Source organism: Amblyomma americanum, chromosome 9 (assembly GCF_052857255.1).
Source record: "Amblyomma americanum isolate KBUSLIRL-KWMA chromosome 9, ASM5285725v1, whole genome shotgun sequence".
In the NCBI taxonomy this organism is placed as follows: domain Eukaryota; kingdom Metazoa; phylum Arthropoda; class Arachnida; order Ixodida; family Ixodidae; genus Amblyomma; species Amblyomma americanum.
In genome coordinates this window covers 88,442,734-88,465,661 of record NC_135505.1, presented here as the reverse complement: position 1 = coordinate 88,465,661, position 22,928 = coordinate 88,442,734, and the positions used below count along the sequence as shown (strand labels likewise).

General features: G+C 45.4%; 1 protein-coding gene across 3 annotated transcripts in view; it reads left to right on the top strand.

Annotated features, from left to right (window-relative positions):
- Positions 1-4,183: 4,183 nt before the first annotated feature.
- The window catches only part of LOC144104988 (uncharacterized), a 39,420-nt gene continuing 20,675 nt past the window's right edge, over positions 4,184-22,928 (top strand). The window contains exons 1-6 of one of the 3 annotated variants that reach the window (XM_077638211.1): positions 4,184-4,274; positions 9,734-10,000; positions 12,588-12,660; positions 16,970-17,223; positions 18,584-18,918; positions 21,444-21,575. In XM_077638211.1, coding sequence (XP_077494337.1) covers positions 9,764-10,000; positions 12,588-12,660; positions 16,970-17,223; positions 18,584-18,918; positions 21,444-21,575 — 1,031 coding nt within the window. In that variant the 5' untranslated portion in view covers positions 4,184-4,274; positions 9,734-9,763. Of the gene's footprint in view, positions 4,275-9,733; positions 10,001-12,587; positions 12,664-16,969; positions 17,224-18,583; positions 18,919-21,443; positions 21,576-22,928 lie in introns of all 3 variants that reach the window. The other 2 variants (XM_077638209.1, XM_077638210.1) reach the window with 2 other exon arrangements.

Genomic DNA, 22,928 nt, shown 5'->3' with positions numbered 1-22,928 from the left:
TAGACACGCCTTTGCACATCCATCGCTTACTCCATCGCTCTAACCAGATTCCACAAGTGCAATCCGTAAAATATCTAGGTGTTACTTATCACCCAGTATTAGACTGGAGCCTTCATATAAAAAGCAATGTGTTTAAAGGAGAACGCGCTCTGGGCCGACTGACAAGAATCGCGAATAAAAAGCTTGGGATGCGCCGCCACACATTATCGTTACTGTATACAAAGCCTATGTAAGACCTATACTTGAATTTGGTTGCATTCTGTACTCTGGTAGCGCAAACTACAAGATTCAACCCTTAATCTTACTGGAAAGGCGCGCCCTACGTCCCTGCCTTGGTCTCCCAAAATCATTTTCCAACGCTCTGCTTTATCTGGAAGCCCATATCCGTGATCTAAATTCCCGCTTTCAAATACTCACGGTGCCTTCCTCGGGTCGATGTACCCAGTGACTAATGTGAGCACTCGTATTTTTGTGTCTTAGCTGGCCTTATTCTTTTCTCATCATTGGCCACAGTATCAAATGCCACAAATTACGTTAGCAGAGAACCTTTAACACCGATTGGTGTTGATCTCAGGTCTTTGCAGTGGGTTGATGACACGCCGGCAGCAGTGGAATTCCATTTTGACCACATCTTCCCATCTCATGCGAGACACATGCCCGCAAACATTTTAAACGGTCTTCTCTCTGATCACATAGAGGAATACCCCCATCATACGGTGCTTGCTACAGATGCCTCCGTCAACTGCCAAAAAGCTGGAGTTTGCATCTTTTCGCAGGATATGGCATGGAGCTATTCTGTCCGCATCCCAGATTATATTCCTATATTCTTTGCGGAATGTTTGGTTCTTGGAATGGCCCTGCACAAAATTCCATATCATGTGTCTCATGTTATTATCCTCGCTGATTGTTTGTCAGTTTTAGTCTCCCTTGAAATTTTACAAAATATTTTTTGAGCCGTTTTCTGCGAATTTTTGTCACATCCACTTTGAAAGGGGTCCGTTTTTTCTGGGTCCCTGGCCATGCAGGTGTTCATTCAAATGATGTGGTTGATTACTTAGCAAGGTCGGCTCTTGCTGGGTCAGTGACACATCCCGTCCCGAATATCAGCCTGCTGGCGATTTCCAGGTTTCAGCGGTTCCAACACATTTCAGCCAGGTTACGTGACCCTTACTAATTACCACTGATTATCAGCACTTAGCATATAATTGGAACGTCCTTTCGTGTGAAAGGGGAGGTTGAGTCTGTAGGCCATTTTCTCCTCTACTGTCCAAAGTTCACACTTCAGAGAAAGATTTACCTCTCCAGGTTAGGGCTCCCGTTAGTTCTGCCAGTGTTATTACCGTTTGGTGCGAGCGCCAAAGGAATTGCATTGGGCTCAATTTATGGGACACTGCATGACTATATAATTGCAACTGGTAGGTTGATTTGCTAACTCTCTTAATATTCTTCTAGGTCCTCTTTTTTCTCCAAAATTCTGTCTGTTATTTAACTTTAAATATTCTTCTGTCGGTTTTATTGATACATTTTTCAAAATTCAGGCTTGGTGCCAAAAGTTTGTCGTAATCTCCTATAGAAAATTTTTGTTTATGCCACTACACCTTGGCCAGTCCCCCCGCGTGGGTATGTGCCATGTTTACTGAGATAAAAAAGAAGAAGAAGAAAAGATTATCTTCTTCTTCTTCTTCTTCTCCTCAAGTAATATGGCACATACCCACGTGGGGGGGATTGGCCAAGGTATAGATTAGAATGCCAATGAAGCAATTGCGCGGGGAAGGAAACGTCAGAAGACTGAATCAAGATAAAAAAAAATTGGAAAAATAAAATGAATTCAAGAGGTATGAGTCATCCGGAATAGAATCAATCTGGCCTTTTTTGGACTTGCGAAAGAATTTTGTATATAGCTAACAAGATAATCGATTAGTTGCACTTATGTAATCGTGAAGGTAGCCGCATACACTGCTTAACGGGAATCCCTTGGCATTCGCACCGAACGAGAGAAAAACTGTAAGAGACAGAGGCAGTCCTAGCCTCGAAAGAGGAACCTCCAGATATTGCTTTCTCTGAACCGCGAACCGCCGGCAAGAGAGGAGAAAATGATCGATTGATTCAACTTGCCCACATGATACACAAAGGTTTGTCGCAGCGAACCCGCACCTGCATAAGTACAAGTTTAAGTGAGGGATTCTACATCGCAGGAGCGTCATGGACACTTCACAAAGCCTTGACTTACACCACCGGATATTCCATGGGTACTTTAGGTGTTGAAAGTCCACGGTATTGAGCAACGGATCACTCAAAGTGGCTGAAATATGTTGGAACCGCTGGAAACGTGAAGTTGCTAACAGAATGAGGTGAGGGACGGGATATATTACAGGTGCGCTGAGAGCTGATCTTGCCAATAAATCAGCCACCTCGTTAAAATAGACGCCTGAATGCCCAGGTACCCAGACCAAACGGATCTCGAGCACTGTGCTCGGAACAAAAAACCTAAGTGAACAAGTCAAGAAAGATTTTTCCGAATTTTAGAGAGAGACAATAACTGAAAGGCAGTCTGTAAGAATAAGAACCCGTGCGACATGTCTGGGAATTTTGAGAAGAGCCAAACCAATGGCCAAAAACTCTGCGAAGGATATAGGAGTATAATCAGGGATACGAACGGAGTAGCTCCAAGCTAGATCCTGCTAACAGATTCTGCGTGAACCTAACTTGCGGAAGCTGATAACGTGGCCAGTGATTAGTCAAAAAAAGGTGTGGTTGGGATACAAAAATTGGAATACTAACGCCTGGGGCCGGGTCAAAAGACTTGAGGAAAGTACGCACTGTTAGAAGTTGGAAGCGGGAATAGAGGTTGGGGATACGGGCTTCCAGATAAAGGACAGCGTTGGAAGCTGATTTTGGGAGCCCAAGGCATAGCCGTAGGGCACGTCTTTCCAGTAAGGCTAATGGCTGCAGCTTGTAGTTCGCGCTACCAGAGAACAAGGGGCAACCAAATTCCAGAATCGGTCTCATATAAGCCTTATAGAGCAACAGTAGCGTGTCACGACGCATGCCAAACTTTTTATTGCCAACTCAGGTCAAACGGCCCAGTGCACGTTCCCCTTTAATAACATTATTCTTAATATGGTGTCGCCAGTCCACATTTTGGTCATAAGTAACACCTAGGTATTTAACCGACTCCACCTGCGGAATTGGAGTGGAGCGGTAGACTAGCGAGATGTACATAGGAGCGTCGGGTGGAAATACCAGCACGCCACATTTGCTGACATTAAGTGATAAATTGATTTGGTCCAACCAGACTTCAAGAGCATTCAGATATGCCTGCAAATACCCGTAGAGCACATGAATATCCTTTGCTGATGCGAAAAAAGCTATATCATCTGCATATACGTAAACTGTAACGTTAGGATGAATGGGGATGTCCCGAACTAATATGTTGAAAAGCAGCGGAGAAAGAACAGAGCCTTGCGGCACACCTCTTGATTGACCATAGGTATTAGAACAAAAAGATCCGTCTGTACAGAAGAAAAATCTATCTTTTAGAAATTCACAAATCCAGGCGTAGAGGTAATGCGGTGGTTGTAGTTGAGCAAGATTGTTAATGAGGACTGTGTGCTCCACGCTGTCATAGGCCTTCGCAACGTCAAGCGTCACCAAGGTCGAAACTTCTCTCTGGCGCATTGAGAGTCGTATTCGGCTCTCGAGATCCACATGCGCGGACCATATGGAACAACCGCGACGAAAGCCAATCTGTGCGGGGCTGAGGCCGTTAATATGATGAACATGCTTTGTGAGGCGACTGTGTACTACTCTTTCTGTTAGCTTTACTAAATTTGAGGTTAAAGCAATCGGCCGAATATTGTCTAATTGAAATCCATTGTCTGCATTTTTTAAAAGTAAAATTATTTTCGCAATTTTCCAACTGTGAGGAATCCAAAAGATTATCTTCCATGGTAACTTCTTTGTTCATGACGAAACATTCACCGGTGTTGCGTTCCCACGTGCTTTTCCTTTTTGTTAACTGCGTTCAGGTGAATAGCCACCCGATTCTTGGCCGATCCCCCAGTGTGGGTATGTGCCATCTTTTTATTGGCTAACAACAACAACAACAACAACTTCTTTGTTTACTCAACTACACCTTGGCCTATCCCCCCACGTGGGTATGTGCCATATACCTGGGGTGAAGAAGAAGAAGAAGAAGTAGTGCCCAGGTATTAGACCGTGACTGCTAAGATCCCAACAAGAGCGTGGTAGGCGCTGCCTCACCCACAAGCCTGGTGAGTCCAATATCGTTCGCCTACTCTCAGTCCATCTGCTGCTTTGGAAAGATCCCTATCCTTTTTGAAGCAGAAAAATTATGGCCCTCCTCTCGTCTAGCGCCAACCGGAGGTAATGAGTCAACAGATTCCCCTTCGTTTTCTAGGTGGATGCGGCCGCAATAATTACCACACTGCTTCCTAACAACAAGCTGTGGAAGCTAATTACGCTGAAGTGACCTATTCGCGTTCTTCGAGACATTTCGCTTAAAGATCAAGTAAATGAATGGCACCCCTGAAGATATATAGAAGTGTACAATATTCAATGACAACTTTTTGATAAACAATGGCGGGTAGCTATTAGTCAACCGATATGTCACGCGTTCTTGCCCGTTTGGCTGCGTATTTATCGGGAAAGAAGCAGTGAACTGAACACGCCTCATGCTTTACTGTCACCCGCACAGGGGCTGGCCGGTGGTAGCGTTAACAAGCTGGTAAGGTTAGCCTTAGAGTAGTGGTGTTGGCAGTTGCTCTGCCCTATTTATTTAGAGGCTAACCTCCTACTACTGTCACTGAAAGCCGTGTCATCTAAAACCTCAAAATACCCTTGGTACCGGGTACTACTACGCCGACGATGATGTATTGTTGCGAGTTGCGTTTTTATATTCACGCAGCAGTACACGTTACATTTATCGCAACAGCAGTGCTACTCAGTTGCTAGTAAAAGCAGCTAAACAAAAACGACACAGCTAACGCTTTCTCGGTAAATGGGATAAGTAACTAGCTGTGTTCATGGCTGGAAGACCATTGCCGAAACAGTATAGAGCCTTGTTTTGTATCGAGTAGCATTCCTTGTGGCAATAATAAAAAAAATTGCGTTCTGAAAGAAGCAAATATTGCGCTGCACTGTTGGAAAAGAAAGGCGACGATAACTGTGGCCTCCCCTCTCCCTCCTTTCTCCTCCCTCCTCTTCCAGCGCTTCTTGTTTTTTTTCCTGAAATTTCCTGCCAGAGAGTGTAATCTAGGCAGTAGCAGGATGATATTGACCACACGTGCATGCTCAGTGGCAAGCACTGTTTCTGGAAAGCCCAGGCTTGGTTCCCATTGCCATTGTGGTGGAGTGACTTCATCAAACCTTAGCTTTCGAATGATGTATGCGAAAACAACGACAGCTTCACTGCTAACTCCGAAGCTCTGCCTTGTAAACGTTACAGCGCTTAGTTCGGCTTGTTGGCACTGGCCTCCCCAAAATTGTTGTAGAAGGCGTGATTTCTTCCCAAGTCCTCCTTACTTTCTGTCATTTTGTTTACTTTCTGCGTCTGTGATTTGATTAGTACAGCATAATTTACTATTCCTCTTAAAGCCGTCCCTGCATAGGGAGGGTAACTGCGCACAGTTCTTCTTACCATTTGGAAACTTGTGATTTTGGCTAGTGATGCCTTTGTCAGTTCAACGTATTGATTTTCAATGGTGATGCGATCAGCTGCTCTACAACAAGAAAATTAGTTTATAATCATGGAACTTTCCCCGTGAAGCCTTTAATCTTCCTGCCCTCGTAGTTCATTACATAATGGTAACTGGTGGAAAGAGCCTTCATCATTCAGGCTCCTGCTTTTGAAGATTTTAAGGAAGTTACATTTCAGATGCACACCCATGCCTTAGATAACGCGACGTGTAAACACATTCTTGTTCCCTGTTTTCCTTAATCCTCGTTTTTTCTTTTGTAGATTCTTTCCATTAAGGCGTGGTTCACGTTATCATGGAAAGGGAGCACACCACCTTTCCTTTCCTCACGGTTTTCTTTTCAGCCTAAAATTCTCCCATTGCTGATTCACAGCGGCTGTGAGGACAGGATTCTGAGCCCATGGTCACGAAATTGAATCCCCGTAGAGGCAACCGTTTTCGGCTAGTGTGGAGGGGTAACCACGCCCGTCTGCTAACGGATTTTCGTGCGCGGTAACGAGCCCCAGGTTTTCGGGTTTAAACAGGGGCCCTATATATAGTCCAGCGTCTCTCGTGACCGATGTGCAAACTTTGATATGTTGAACTCTTCCCTAACACTGTAACATAGGATTTCAGTACGTAAAACACGTCCTCCAATTCACCAAGGCTTCGTTGTGTTAAGCACGCGGCACTGTTATCTATAGTAGAAATCGACACTCGGTACTCTAACTGGACGGGTAGCAAATAGTGTGGCGCGTATTGCGCGGAAATTCAAGCAGTTCACGGCTTTCAATTCGAGCCTGTGCCTAATAGCCACTTTCATTTCTGAATGCTGTTTAAACAGCGACTGAAATTGTCACACCATGGCAGTTCTACTTACCACTTGCCATTAATCTTCCGTTTTGTGATCACCGGCGCCATGGGCTTTTATTATTTCAGGGTAGTCCTAAGAAACTCCTTCCTAAAAATTCGGGGGACACTTCAGCTGCGTCTTAAGGGCATGACACGATAGTGTTAATGGGTCCCGTCAGCGGTCTGGGGTTCCTTTTGCATATCAGTCTACAGACACAGACAATTCGCTTTAATATTTTGCTTCATTTTATATATTGTTGTTAAATTTTAACTTATATATTTTATTTACCACTAGGCTCACAAGGCCTTCCTTTAAAAATGGCGAGCGAAAGTTCATCAATAGCGAAAAGGTAACGCGCCTGGGTCGCGATTCGAGGGGCCGAGGTTCGACTGACGGCTCGACCACAATATTCCTTTTCAGTTGTTTTCGTTTGCTCAGAGGCTCTGCCTAATGGTGGTGGAATGACGGCATGATCCTGTAGACCAATGAGAAATTGTGCAGTGATGTCATCTCGGTGTGCGATCGTTTTGCGGTGTTTCTATTAGCCGCTTGAGTTCATGTGATGACACGTGGCTTTCGGCCAGTCCCGATTTTCTGGACACTCCAACGCCAGCCACTACGGTTTTTCCGCTGAACGGGGCCCTTAACAGCATTCACGTTAGAATGCAGCGTTTTCCGAAATATCAAATGTTTTCTTCGATAAAAAAAAACAAAAAAGTGTATCCCTCAGTAATGCGTCCCGGTCTTCAAAGTGCGGCTGTAAACGAACAGACCGCAGCAAAAGAAGATGCTGTTTTGTAAATCTTGTAGTAATGTGTAGGTAGTTTATGGTTTATGACAATTTAACGTCCCAAAGTGACTCAGGTTATGACGTACGACGTAGTGAAGGGCTGCGGAAATTTCGACCACCAGGGGTTCTTTAACGTGCACTGACATCGCACAGTACACGGGCCTCTAGCATATCGCCTCCATCGAAATTCGACAGCCGCGGTCGGGATCGAACCCGTGTCTGTCATGTCAGCGGCCGAGCGCCATAACCACTGAGCCACCACGGCGTCGTATACGCAGTTTAAGAGTGCGGCAAGGAAGGTAAATGCACAAAGCACACAACTGAAATGCGTTGACCTAAAGGTGACAAATGTTAAACTTCTCTGTGTGCGACATGTAGAGCGCAGCGTGCGCAACCAGAAAGCTGCAACGCCCACAGCGTCTCCCGCCGAACGCGAAACGCGAAGAGGCCGGATTTCCGCAAGGCTGTGCCGCTGGATCTAGCCCAACGCGACGCATCCATGCGGCTCCGAGTATGGCCTTCGCGTGAGAGGCCGTAGTGGCCGCTTCAGTTGCACGCAGTTCCTTTATGGAGAGAATGCTGTGGGGCTAGGATGGCCCACGGAAGGGTCATCAAGACAAGGTCACATTTCCGCGCCAGCCTATACGAGTGCAGGATGCTCGCTTTGTGATCGCCGAGAGCGTTAGTCTCCACAACAAACCAAGCCGCTCTTGAATAACTTCTGCTTTCATTCAGCACTGTCCGCAATAAAATTAAAGCTATTTTTGGTCCTTCCCGAGGCGAACAGTTGGTAGTAAAAGAACAATCTGCCTCCTCTGCACCACCCATACCCCCTCACCTCGCCTCTATCACACAAATGGAGCAAATTCGGCTCAATACTAACGGCGCACGACAAGATGCCGCAGGGTCGAATCCCAATCGCTGTTTCCGTACTTTGATGAAGGCGAATTTCACAAACGCCAGTGCTGGGGTTTTGGCCTCATTTGTGGGTTGAAAGTACCCTGGAACTCTAATACGGCGCCCCTTCCTCACCTCCTTTTTTCACACTCTTCTTAACCCACATCCGTCATGGCGCATTTCTATTTTTTGCAACCTTGATTCACAGATAATCTGCTAAAGGTTATAGTAAACGGACACAATGGCTGCTACACATGTGCCCTCTGCGTAGGGTCCTCCTGGGTAAGAACTTTTTCCAACAAGTTAGGGCGAAAGCTCTTCCCTACGACATAAATGCGGCTGCAATGCTGACACGGAGGCTGACAAAAATCTCCTATACCGCTGTTAATGCAAAGGGAAATACGTGTGAACTTTGATGTTGCATTACACCAACCATCACAGGCATCGCATTTGTACAGAGTGAAGAGCTCGAGGAGTTTGCCCTTATGCCATACAGTCTGCAGCATCTGCGTGCGCGTCGTGAACTTAAGAGGGCTGACGACTTGCCTTCGTCTCGCCTTCAAGTGAAATGCCGCGTTCGGGACGCATAACGAGCCGCACAGCGTTGCCTAGCAGAAATCCGGCTCGCTGCGAATTTTCACAGCAGGTCTATGTAACGCAGCCACATTTAATGGCAGCCTCCGTCAGAGGGACCCTGAGCTTTCATTTCATTCATTTTATTACCTTAAAGGCCAACTAGGGGTATAACATAAGAGGTGGGTACATATATTCTCGTAAGCAAGTGTTAACACAACGAAACATGATTGGTAACATTATTGGCAAAGTTGTATGAGCATGTGATGGCTGCGATGTCGTTGGGTAGGTCGTTCCAGTCTGCTGCAGTACGAGAAGAAAATGATGCGGCAAATGTGGTAGTTCAGGCACGAGGTCGGGAAACTTGAAAAGGATGGCCAGTGCGATGAGATATGCGGGCTGGAGGGGCGATATAGGGTGCGCGGCCGAGTGAACTATGGAAAAATTTATGAAACAAGCAAAGGCTGGCAATACGGTTTTGTGCCGAGCGCGCGCGGTATAACTGCAGATTGCCTTCTTACCGATACCACGAACTCTTTATATTTCTGAATGCGTATGGCCGTGGCGATTGCGAAAAGTTTCAATTCTTTACTCAAGAGCACCTTATACCAAAACGTGCCAAAGGTATGACTTAAGGCTTAGCAGAACTAGGAAAATGACGCGCAACACAACCTATGAGGAATCATGAGTGCTTACTGCGACAAGGAAGTGGCACTACACTGAAAAGTATCTGCACAAAGGGCGCCAACGAATTCTTAGAACAATCCTTCTACATCACACTCAAAGGCTGTCATGAATGGTTAATGGAAGACCAAATATTCGCGATGCTGGGAACTTGCGAAGATTAACCGTACTTGTGGCACTGCTGTCTGATGCATGAGGTCAATACAAGCTGATTTTGAATGTTCTCGTTAACGGCGCCAGCGACGACACTTCGAATCGTAGGCTTTGAGGATGGCCGATTTCAAACCAGAGGAGAGAGGCTTGGTTTGGAGGGAGACATGCTGGACACTGTCCATGCTTTTCTTGCGCCGAGAGAGGACCAAGGAAGAGAAAGTGGCCTGGAGAGTTCGAAAGGCGAAGATCGTCAAGGGCGGGACCAGGGTGGTGTGGTTGCTGGTCGTCATCGACGTCGCTCTTCTTGGCATGTGGATAATGGGACGCCGTGGGCCAGCCAGCATTAGTCAACAGGTAAGTGCTGCCTATGCAAACAAATTTATAGAATGGTTTCGTATCCACTGTCCTGAATCCATCAGTTTGCGTGGCTGCTCTGTACTGCAATCTTGGCTCGTATTAGTACTAGTAAGTACACTTGAAATACCCTTTAACCCATTAAATATGTGATTTGTATCCTTAGATTTTTCTTTGGTTGTTGCGAAGCCTAGCTGTCTATGTAGGTTGGTTGAATTGTGAAGGCTTCGCACAGTGTGCTTAATTTGCAAGATGAAAAGGTTAAAGAACCTACAAGCGAGTAGAAAAAAAGGCAAAGAACGAAGGAAACCTTTTTGCGGTACCAAACAGCTAGTTTTCGGACACACGGAACACAATATTTTTTAAGCAACTTTTTTATTACAAATAACATCAGATGAAAGGTGTCCTTTTTAGAGGCGACAATTTGCTCAGCATTGAGACAGTTATTGTTTTCAACTCGTTTTCCACTTCCGAGCATTTTAAGACTGAGATGCTTGAGATAACTTAGGTTTGTTGATGCCTTATGTTAGTTTTTTTGTTATGTGGGGTAATTCCACGTAGAGCACTGGTCACTATTCCCAACGCCAAAGGGCGTGCTTCTGAGACGTGTTGACGTTAACTTAACTTCCGGGATTATTTAAGCTCTAAAGCTTAGCTGAGGGCGGGAAACGCATTCCAAAGACGTATTAAGCTTAGTGATTTCCTAATCACCTCGATTAAAATCTCAGAAATGAGGGCTTCGGCCAGAGGAGTAGTGAACAAATTTGTTTGTATACATTCTGCGTATAAAGGCGACAGCAGCCACAAATATTAGCAACTAAAGTTGGTATGAAGCTAAGCAATTGCACAGAAATTGCTGGAAGAACACGTGCAAGTTTCACGCTTCGATGATATCATAAAGGTAATCGAAAAATGTCCCATCTCCTGCTTCATCTGGTGTCACAGTATTCGCATGACAGAAAATCAGTGGGAACAATTGATTCCGCATGCGCCCAGTAGTCTACACTAGGTGCCCTCAGTTGAGCGACTACTTTTACTTTCCGGATATAGTATTTAAACAACTGTGCGTTCGCAGGCCTAAATAATAATAACATTTAAAATGGCAATAATGGTTAGTGCCAGTATAGGAGAGAAATGCAAAATATTGCTGGTCAACAAAATTCTGCAAGGTTTTGCACGACTAGATCCGGAAACGCCAGAAACTTGCTGGTAGGCTGCCTAGGTGGTTTAAAATTTACACACGTACTTATTCTATATTTCTGGCTAAGTCACAGCAGTATATTACACACCTTCAAAACCTAACGACATTTTTGAACATGTTATTGCCTTAACTTAGGAACGAAGTAAGAAAATGCTTCAAGTTCTTTACAGGAGGTTTTAAAGATTTGCTTTAATGCAGTCAATGAAGCGGCCGCTAATACTTAGTCCGGCACGTCTATTAAAAATTTCAGGAACGTAAGCCCAGCGCCTTGCCCTTCCAAATTTGGTATTCAATTTGGGAACCTTAGGCCTGTGCTAGCTACGCAAAATGCAGGGAATTGCATAGGTAATATTGAGCTCAGATTTCGGAAAAGATCTTATAACCTCCGCCTGGAAAAATAGTGAGTGAAATGGAATAAGTTTTAGTGTTCAGAAGAGGTAGCTCGATGACACGATAGAAACGTGAGCGATAGTTGTTTGCATTTTGTTGAGCACTTCATCCAATGTGTTCTTTTCAACTCATACCTTAGTAGACTAATTGTAAACTGCATGTATTCCGTATCTCAGTACACTGTAGGCGAATGCAGGCATTTTAGACTTTTTGTTTACTCTTATTGTAGCTATACTTCATTAAATTATATAAAACCCAAGCTCTTCGACGCAGTCTGCCGCCAAATTTCCATGACAAGTTACAATCAGAGATGCCGAAAGCACTAATTGAATTGAGTTATCAGAGCGACACACAGTGACATGCTTGGTTTCGTGCCTAATGGAAATATACAGGTTGGTCGATTACCGCGATTTTTATGGAATTTCTAAAACACAATATCTTGTTTGTTTGTTTGTTTGTTTGTTTGTTTGTTTGTTTGTTCGTTCGTTCGTTTACTGACATACGATTTCACTGGAACCGTAACATTAAAAGACCTCAGTAAACATCTTAACAGCAACAGCGTTTGCTCGAGGACTATCGAACACAACCGTTTGTACGCATTCTGCTTAAAAAGGCGGCAAAGGGAACAGAAATTGCTAGCTTAATTCGTGGCGATGATAAGCGTTGCCGAAAAAATTACCGGGACAGCACGCGCAAATTTCACGAGAATATCGGTGAGAATAACTTCTCTATAACGTTACTCCATTTTCTTAGTAGGAGATTTCGGGTTAAATCCACGTACTGCACAGAATATTAACTGCTGTTTTGTGTAATGTTTATGACTAAATTAACAATATTATGCTGAGCATGTGGACGTAACGTAAGTCACATGAAAAGGAAGCATTGTTAGAGAGCGCATTCTGACGTTGTCCTGGGTTCATCTTTTATTTTTCTGCATTTAGCTTGCATTGCTTCTTTTGAGATGACGTACTCAACTCACTGTTCACGGCTGTCCAGGTACCCCGACACTTGAATGATGGTGAGGGCAGCACGGAGCAGTACACGATCGAGGTGCACGAAGAAGACGAAGGTTGTGAGTACTCTAGGAACAGCAGCATAGTTCGCCCTCATTATAAATGCATTGAAGATTAAGATAGCTTAGCAGGGCGACTCAGTATGCGGTCTAAAAGATAAATAATAGCAACATCACCGAGGTAGATTTATGCTTGGAGCTTCCCCCTTGACTAGGGTCAGTTGGAAGTAAGCGCTCGTGCGTCTGCTCTCCTCTTTGTGCTTCTCTGTTTTAAGTTCCGATCTATATAATTTTAATCCTGTTTTCAACCAGTCGCAAAATGTTCCAGCATGTGATCTGCCGAGCTTTGACGGAGATTTTTGAATCGACCTATTTCTTATGTGATGAGCAACATGAATTTAGGCGCTGTTTTCGTACCGTCTCGCAACTGATAACCACTTGCCATGATTTTTTCATTGCAGTTAATAACAAACAACCAATGGACGCTGTTTTTCTTGACTTCGCCAACGCCTCTGATATGGTACCGCACACTGAACTGATAGAAAAGCTCTAGACTGCCGGAATCAATCCTAATATTGTTGACCTTATTCGAGCGTACATAGAAGACAGGTTTCAATAAGTTCATGTTCGCGATGAGTACTCTGATGCACTTCCGATTTCATCTGGTGTTCCGCGAGGGTCAGTTCTGGGGCCTATCCTACTTTTAATAGATGCAAGTGACATAATTAATGTGATTGTGATTCCGAAGTTAAACTATTTGCAGATGACTGCGTTTTGTACTCCTTAGTTAACTCCACTTCGGACCGAATTAAGCTTAACAGTAACCTGCAGAAGATCTCAAACTGGTGCAACCAAGGGGACATGCTTCTTAACGTTAATAAATGTTTGGTACTTGGAATTTGTAGAAAGAAAACTGTTTTGATACATCCGTACTGTATAACCGGCGAACCACTTCCAGAATCCTCGTTTGTAAAATACCTTGGAGTTCAGATAACCAATCGCCTAAAGTGGTATGCCCACATCGATATTACGTGCGGGAAATCTCTGAAGACTCTATGGTGTTTCAGGCGTAAACTGCCGAAGGCCCTAAAACACGTGAAACTGGCAGCGTATAAGGCTTCGGTGCGCCTCGTCTGGAATATCCCTGTTGTTTTTGGGGCCCATTTACAGCCATGAATATTTCCAATATATAAAGAGTGCCAAGGAACGCAGCCCGTTTCATTTGCAACACATTCAAACGAACAGATAGGGTAACGCATATGATAAGTTCTATTGGCCTAGATTTCAGGCAAGGCGCACTGACGAAAGGTTGAAATTTTTGTGGCTAATATATAATAATTTGATTAGAAGAAACCCTCATGATCATATTACTCCTGTTTCGCGAATAAGTACGCGTTATCACCGTGGAAAAACGCTGCAAGAATTTCATGCACATTCTAATACAGTTAAAGACTCATTTTTTCATGAATCGATTACAGAGTGGAATCAATTGCCGAAGTGTGTAGTGAATAGCCCGAACGTAGAAATGCTTCTTGATAATTAGAGAGCCTTTTGTATGTGAAATCTGTTTTTTTTTTGCTTCTTTTTTCTCATCATCTGTTTGCTTTTGCATGACGCTCGTGAATATCTTGCTTATTTTTTACTTGTATCTGCGCTCACCCCTTCTTGGAGTCAAGCGACCCGCAGTATTAAATAAATAAATAAATAAATAAATAAACAAGTAAATAAATAAATAAATAACCCTTGAAACTTGGTGACCGCGCATGTGATCAGGTTTGTGCTTTTTTTATTTGCTTTAGATTTCCTTGCTGTTGAACTGGAACACTACTAGCGGGCCAAACAGTCATCGTAAGGATAACAAACATCTTACTATGCTACACCCGTTAAACAGAACAACACAATACCGCGCTTACTTCAATAGCAATAATGCACATTTCATAACAAAAGTAGATATTGGTTGGATAAATTTTATTGCGCCTGTAATTAGCGCACTACTTGAAATAAATATGGTCTTCAAAGTGTCATTTTGAGATAAATCGCCTTATTTCTTCATCGTCTCCGAGGTAGGAGTAGAGCGTGCCATCACGTGTGTCGCGCAGCAAGGTAATAAATCATTGCCCCGTTGTCATCGCTCGTTTCCCTCCAGCGTTCGTTTATTCTAGCTTCTTTTTTAAAACTAGTCCCAGTTGCCGCTGCAGGCGGTCAGCGTCGTTTGAAAATTCTGCCAGCTGGGTCTGCCAAAGTAAACCACGTGCACTGAAATGCACTTCTGCGAGAATGACCCAGGGTGTGTATAGTGGAAATGGGGAGAAGGGGTAGGGGAAGGGCACTGTGCGAACTCGAAGAGACGTGTTACCTAAACAGCGTAAACCGAGACACAGGACCACAAGAAGGCGCGCTCACACCTTGGTTATCGCTGGTGTTCTGCTGAAGCAACGCATTCCAAGCATTGAAGCAACGCATTCCGAGCACAGCCGGCAGTTATATGTGGCGGGATCCATGCTGTGCTCTTTCGCTGTGGCTGTGCTCTACGCACCAGCACATAACAACTTTTCACTAGATTATATTAATGGCACCACAGATAAGCTGTACAACATGAACTGGTCGGCGAGTTGCTCACACACGGTGGTCAGACATGGTCCCTTCCTTGTTTGGCTTCGAGCCGTTGCGCTGGTTTACAAGAACCGCACATAAGGCCCTAGTATACCTCACGTCGTTTGTGTGTGTGTGTGCGCGCGTGTGTTTGCGTGTGCGTGCGTGTGCGTGTGTGGAGGCTCGTGCGTGCGCGTGAGTGTTTTATGGTATATAGTTTATGGGGTTTAACGTCCCAAAGCGACTCAGGCCATGAGAGACGCCGTAGTGAAGGGCTCCGGGAATTTCGACCACATGGGGTTCTTTAACGTGCACTGACATCGCACAGTACTCGGGCCTCTAGAATTTCGCCTCCATCGAAATTGGACCGCCGCGGCCGGGATGGAACCCGCGTCTTTCGGGCCAGCAGCCGAACGCCATAACCACTCAGCCACCGCGGCGGCATGTGTGTGTGTGTGTGTGTGTGTGTGTGTGTGTGTGTGTGTGTGTGTGTGTGTGTGTGTGTGTGTGTGTGTGTGTGTGTGTGTGTGTGTGTGTGTGTGTGTGTGTGTGTGTGTGTGTGTGTGTGTGTGTGTGTGTGTGTGTGTGTGTGTGTGTGTGTGTGTGTGTGTGTGTGTGTGTGTGTGTGTGTGTGTGTGTGTGTGTGTGTGTGTGTGTGTGTGTGTGTGTGTGTGTGTGTGTGTGTGTGTGTGTGTGTGTGTGTGTGTGTGTGTGTGTGTGTGTGTGTGTGTGTGTGTGTGTGTGTGTGTGTGTGTGTGTGTGTGTGTGTGTGTGTGTGTGTGTGTGTGTGTGTGTGTGTGTGTGTGTGTGTGTGTGTGTGTGTGTGTGTGTGTGTGTGTGTGTGTGTGTGTGTGTGTGTGTGTGTGTGTGTGTGTGTGTGTGTGTGTGTGTGTGTGTGTGTGTGTGTGTGTGTGTGTGTGTGTGTGTGTGTGTGTGTGTGTGTGTGTGTGTGTGTGTGTGTGTGTGTGTGTGTGTGTGTGTGTGTGTGTGTGTGTGTGTGTGTGTGTGTGTGTGTGTGTGTGTGTGTGTGTGTGTGTGTGTCTTTGTTTTCGCTGCTTTTTGTGCCGGAACATCAATAACCAGCTCGCCCTGCATTTCACACTAGAAAACGTGTTCTACTCAGTGCCAAACACGCACATATTCGTCAATTAACTTTTGCGTGACTTGCGGTAGAGTTGATTTCGCGGGCGCCAGCTAACAGGAGTCTCTTCTAAACCCCCCATTTGTTCAATGTTTTCGGCAAGCTACGGTAGCTTCACGAGCATTTTACATTTTCCTTGAGAAATATAGAGACGGCGCTAACATTGGTCGGCATGGAATGGGGGCTAGGTCATTATGTGCGGCTGTACCGTGCCTAGAGTCCATCTGAGCCTCGTCTGACCTGCTTACGTTTCAGTCCAGTTGCGTCTGCTCTCGAAAGCGCCAACCGGAGATTGAAATGTCAGCTGGCCAGACTTGAGGCTTCGACTCCTGGAAGATCTCTATTTAGCATTGTCGCGTAGCATCACGGGGTTGCTAACGCCATGCGACGCTGACGTAACATTGGTGCCGATACGTCGAAATCGAACGGTGACTAACGGGGCAGTGTCCGTGAGTGCATGTCAGCTCCAATTGTAATCATAGCGCAACCGATGCCCAGGGTCATGTGTGGCGCGGGTTTTGGTTGGTTTCGCTTTCCTCTTGAAAACATCTGTACATTACGTTGTATTCTTCTGCTCTTCCTGTCCGGTTTGATTATATGCTTTGTGCGGTACGCCTGTGTCTCTAAATCCAGCTCATTACGAAAGTGAAGCTGAGCAGAGCTGCCCAAGCACTGACACCACGTGCCAAGACGTGCAAGGAGTAGGCGATTCCTGTCACCGCGAAAACGACAATGCAGACCATGAGGCTTGCGGAAGCGTACGAGAAGTGCAGTCCGAACGGAGCTCTCTCTGGAGCCGCCGTAGGAAGCGACTTACCGGGACCTGCAAAGTGAAGAACACTCCGCACAGCGGCATTCCGAGGGACGAGCGCTCCCTCTACATGATGGTAAGTGGAACACACGCTACGAATGTGCAGGAAAATGTTATGCATGGAGCATGGACAAATCATGAAGATCTTGGCTGCCTTTATAGCGCGGTTGAAAATCGCAGGTCCGCAACGCTGGCAATGATGTATGTGTTGCTTGGGGATGTGTTTTTGCACTTCTACCTTGTTTAAAACAAATGGCTTCATCATTCTTTCCAAGGCTAGATTTTTCATTATTTTCGATTTGTTACTGTGAAGTTTGAAGGCGTGCGTGGTCTTGTTAGCCAGGAACACAAGGCACGGGTGCACCATTGGTACAAGTCGAAGAGACAAGGAAACGCTATCACCACGGAAAATAAACGTGCAGATGATTGTGCAGTCAGCGTTTGCAGCTGTCTCTAACTGCGATTTTCCAGCTCGGACGTTCGTGGGTAACAAGATATGAGATGCATGCTGTTCAAGGACTCATGCTCATGCTAGTGCATGCTGCAGCCTGTGAGCCGCGCGGTAGTAGGTAGCGGGAGAGTAATTCGAGCAATGTGGGGATACCTAACCTGCAAAGAAGTAGTACGCTATATTGATGTTTTTGCAGTTCGTGTTCATAACAGAAGTCAGATGGTTTTCTACATGCGGGATTGATAAAAACGCATTAGTGCACCAACTTTGCGTTTGAACTTTAGCCTTGGGAAGTGAACTGCGCTCTTGAAGTTCCAAGCCTCGGCATTAAATGGGAAATTCTAGTCCTATTCCCGGTGAACATTTCGCGCCTCAGGGGAGAGAATGTTGGCTGCGCATGATACATCGAGAATTTATCTCATTTTACCCAAGTTCTTGTTGGCGGCTGACACGTATGTGCAGTATTAACGAGCTTTTATTTCTTTTAAACACGCTGACAATCACCCATAACTTTAGCCACTTTTTAGGGAACTGTCTCTACTGTAAGCAATATATGCCTTAGGCCCTGTTAAAAAACAAACTTTGATGAGCGGGAAAGTACTAGCTCTGACGTATTCCGCTATACCTGCCTCCGTCTTCGAAGTGGTTCCTTATGGACCCGCCACTGTGCGTACGCAGTGAGCATCCGAAAATTCCGGCTACGCTTGGGATGGTACTTTTCCGCTATTCCATACCTCTCTAATAACTTCATGTAAACTAATCACCTTTTTTTTGGCGCTAAATGGCTGGGGTTGCCGCTGAACAATTAACTACCAACTCCTACTGCTACTGCTGCTATTTCTTCCCGTCCACCTCATTGTCACTGGTGTGAAACTGCACGATTCAAAAACAAAGCCTGTTACCAAACGCATTTTACTAAGTCCGTACACTCGACAAAAACCGACATCGGGTCAAGCAAACGCTTTGTTCCATTCAATCGGCGCAGGAACAGGTGTACAAGCCTACGGATGCAGACAGCGCGTTCCGCCAGAGGCCCTGTTCTACCCGCGGTTGTCGGTGGCTCCAGTCCTACCTCACCGACGAGCCAGCCGTCAGAGAGGCTGCGCGCAAGAACGCGCCCTGTCACGACTTCTACCACCACGTGTGCGAGGCGAGGAGCATCACGCCTTACCAGCTGGGCGCGAAAAAGCTCATGGAAGGCATGAGGCGGCTTATCAGCCGAGAAAAACTGACGGAGAACAACCTTCCCGCCGGTCACGTGTCCCTCTTCAAGCGCTGCCTAGAAGGCAAAGATCTCCTCATCAAGGACCATATCAGATAGTGAGTCGCCCATCAGCCTTCCTTATATAGTTGGTTTCGTATCTGTTGCCGCCGGCTTTCGTTCGAACACGCACACGTCAAACACCTGTTCCTTTACCCTGAAAAAGAGCTTTTCTGCTAATTGGCGCAAGGGAATATTGTGGCGCCATCTGTCGGAAGCCCCCACATAACGCTGTGAGAGGGTCAAGTACGCCGCTATCTTGTTTGTGATGACTCTCAGTTCATTCAGATTTTGTATTTATGGCTTTCTGGTCCATTTTATACATCATCACTTGAATTAAACTAAATTCTGAGTTTCACGTCCTACTGCAATGATGTAGCGAGCGGCAATGCCCAGCCGTCATTCGATGCATTTGTGACCGCCATTATGGAAAGCACTGAAGCTTCCACGCCATCATTCGGAACTAGGCGGCCACTGAACCCCAATGGAGAGACAATTTCTACGTGGGTGGCGCAGAGCTGTGCACAACGCTAGCTTGTATGGATGGAATACCAATCAAGTGCGGGTGAGTAGGTTTTTGTGCGTTACGATGATGCGGCGCCGTTCGATTGGCCCTTTGAGCTCATTTACAAAAGGGGGAAATGACAGTGGTAACGACGAGGCGAAATTTTTAGTGCTTTAAAATGCAGTGGCGTGCTTTAGCCGGCGCAGTCGGAGTCGGCTGTTACTTACTCAAAAGCTTATCGCCACTTTGCGTACAGAATCTTGCTTCCTGAAATATTTGTTGCGCGCCCATCTGTAAGCACTCACATTTTTGCATATAACTAGCATCACTCACAATACTCCTCGCGGCTTGCTGTCTTGCGTATCGAACTCGTCGTATGCATCTAATTCCATTGCGTACCACTGGCAATGAAGCATTACAGGAAACACTGTCGTACACCTTACAGAAAATATGTAACCGTTTACAATTACAATTAATTCATCTGAAATGAAACTGATGACTGGGGCTAATTATAGACCCAAGAAGCTAACCGAACAACTAGAGAAAATTAATCGATTGCTACTGAGTTTTTTTTTTCGTTCCAACGTTTATTGCCTTAGCACAAGTGTTCTCATGCTGTAATGAACTGCGGCGGCTTCCTGGTTAACTAGTTATACGTTATCAATTTTCAAGATGCGCTATTTTTCGAAGTTAATAATTTTCCTACATTTTGGCTAGAAGAGATGAGCAATCGCGCTTTTCACATGCGTTGGAGGAAAGGGTGGTACTACAACGTATGAACGCCTTGCGCACCGCTTCCTTGTTGCGCACAGCCATGCTAGTGTCCAAGTCCTCTATGAAGCGCCGCGCTTCGCTGTTGCTGCGTGCTGTGCATGGAATCCTCTCGCCGCCTGACAGGACAAAGGGTATCTGTATAGAAGTCACGTGATGTTTCTCGGAACGACAACTGTTATAGAAGACGTCGGTCACCAGGTTGTGGTCCGGACATAATCCCATGCGATGCTTCTTGGCAGCCAGATCATTGTCACGTTATCAAGAAGTAAACATCCTTCTCGCACCAGTGTTTGCCGTCAGGCTGTGATGTTTGAAGCTGTACCGTTGGTTGGAACTAGTTTTCGAAAAAAAAGCAGCTGACTATGCGTAATCCTGAAAAAAGTATGTAAACTGCGTCCTTCACCGTTTCAAAAAATTAATCGATTAGTTACAAAATTTAAAAAAAAATGCAACTGACTACAAGTAATCAGTTCCTTCTAGCGCGTTTTGCAGAACGGAGATTGTAAACCACTGAGCCTGCCACTTTTTCCGCGAAGCAAGCGATCAAAAATTGCAATGCTGCGACTCCCTAACACAAAAAAACTGAAGCGAATATGGTATGCGGCAACATTAAGACACACAGAGTTTATCCAATGCCCACAACAGCTTCAGTAAGAGACTTCATCTTTTCTGTGCCGCGCGATCGACGCTAAAGCCTTTCACTATAATAGTGGACCTCGCACCCAATTCCCAGTTACGAGAACAATTTCACTGCACTAGTGTAATTTGGAGTTCATGTTCAGCAAAGAAATGTTTAGTTGTGACGATTTTATTCGTCAGTTTTTGGAATGTGTATGCTGAGATGAATTTTCAGATAGACCTTGTTTCGTAAACTTTGAAACCGAGTTACTGGGTCCTTTTCCTGCAGGGCGTGCAAAAATATAAGATGGGAGAGATGCTGCGTGATGTTAATGCACGTTAGAAAACCATATTATTGATATTAGACAGCAGCCCTCAACTACGGTGCTTCTGTCTTTATTCTCTATTTGCCTCCGTCCTCACTGCGTGGCTTAGGTGTCCCCTGAGAGTGAGACAATTACTTCGCATTCTATCTCTGAGTATATTATTCGCACATTAGTGCCCCCCCCCCCCCCCTATTTCTCCCTCAATGGACAGATCGTTCATTAAGAAACCACATGATCCACTACCTTTTTCGACGTAGCAAAAATCAAGAAGTGATGTATGTTGATATGTACGACCACCCATCCGAGCAGTTGTCCACAAATTTGCCGCTGCTTCTGACACATGATCATTTGCACTACGCAGCGATTGGGAAGAGAAGAAACTGGACGGTGGCTGCCCATTTCGAATGCCCAAATTGCCGCTCACCCTGGCAAACCGGTTTTTCAAGGCTGGAAGACGGCGCACCATGCCCGAGTTCTTTGATCACATCAAGAGGTAAGAAGGTGGCCCCTTACGAAGTGCAGTTAGGGGCCATTTAACCTTATAGCCTCATTTATTTGTTGCGGCATTCTTAAATCCACTGCCTAATTTGCGTGCATGCTGAATCCTCGGACCCTTTGTTCGGGCTTTGTTCGGGCCTTAAAGTGCTTCGGCGATTAGGTAAGAAATATGATAGCTGTGAGCTATGGAAAAGAAAACGGTAGCGGTGACGTTAATTGTCAAGAAAAGAGCGGAGTGTGTCAGGAGAACAAACGCGGGTTAATAGCATCCTAGTCGAAATCGAGAGGAAGAAATGGGTATGGGCTGGACATGTAATGCGAAGGCAAGATAACCGCTGGTCCTTAAGGGTTACGGACTGGATTCCAAGAAGTGCCAAGCGCGTCAGGGGCGGCAGCAATTTGGGTGGGTGGGTGAGATTGAGAAGTCCGTTCGCTAGGATAAGGTGGCCGCAGGTCTTTGTCCTGTATAGTGGGCGTAGTCGGGTTAGTGTTGATGAAAATGTTTTGGAAGGCTACGTCGCTCTCTGCACACGTGTCTATATCCAGAGGGACACTCCAAAGCATCAAGGGAAAAATTTTAACAAGTAAGAACTGCACACAGAAAGGGCACCGCAAAGATAATAGCGCTGCAGAAAAAAGTACGGCGACAAAACAGCACACGACAAGGCATCACGGTCAAAGCAGGCATCAATAAAAATTATTAATTATAAAAATGTCACAGGAGTAAATCAACGAAATCCTCACAACAGTGATGAGCACAGCGAACATCTGACTCTTCCGAACTAGCCTACCCAAATTTTATCTTTGTGCAGGCTTTATGTTTGAAGATCGGAAATTATTAATAAAAAAGAAAGACATTTACAAATTTCTCCCTGAAAAGTGCACTTCATAGTCAGCGAGTTCTTTCCTGGCTGGCGAATGCAAATATATATCGAGTCATTGACAGTAATTCCTCGCTTACGGTCGCTCCTCAGCCTTTCGTAGGCCTTAATATATCCGGGAATGCAATAGCAGAATTTGGGATTTTTTTAATTTTTTCCCTTCAGCCTCAACTGACGTTCGCGGCTCGCATTGCTTCGCTATATCGTTTTCTGGAGCCTAAATCAGCTTCGACTTCGTAATAGTAATAACAGGATGACCACTGTGATCTGAACTTAAAAGCCCGCTGCCGCATGATTCTTCTCAAGCTCGTGCAGAGAGCGGTGAAACCAATATTTTGTGATATATGCCTGCCATGGTTTCTATGAAATCACATCAGGCAGCGCCGTGTGCATACACACGGCCAATTCCATATGAGTGTCGCGCGACCATCGACCCTTCGCATGCCAGTGCCTTATCACGGCACGGT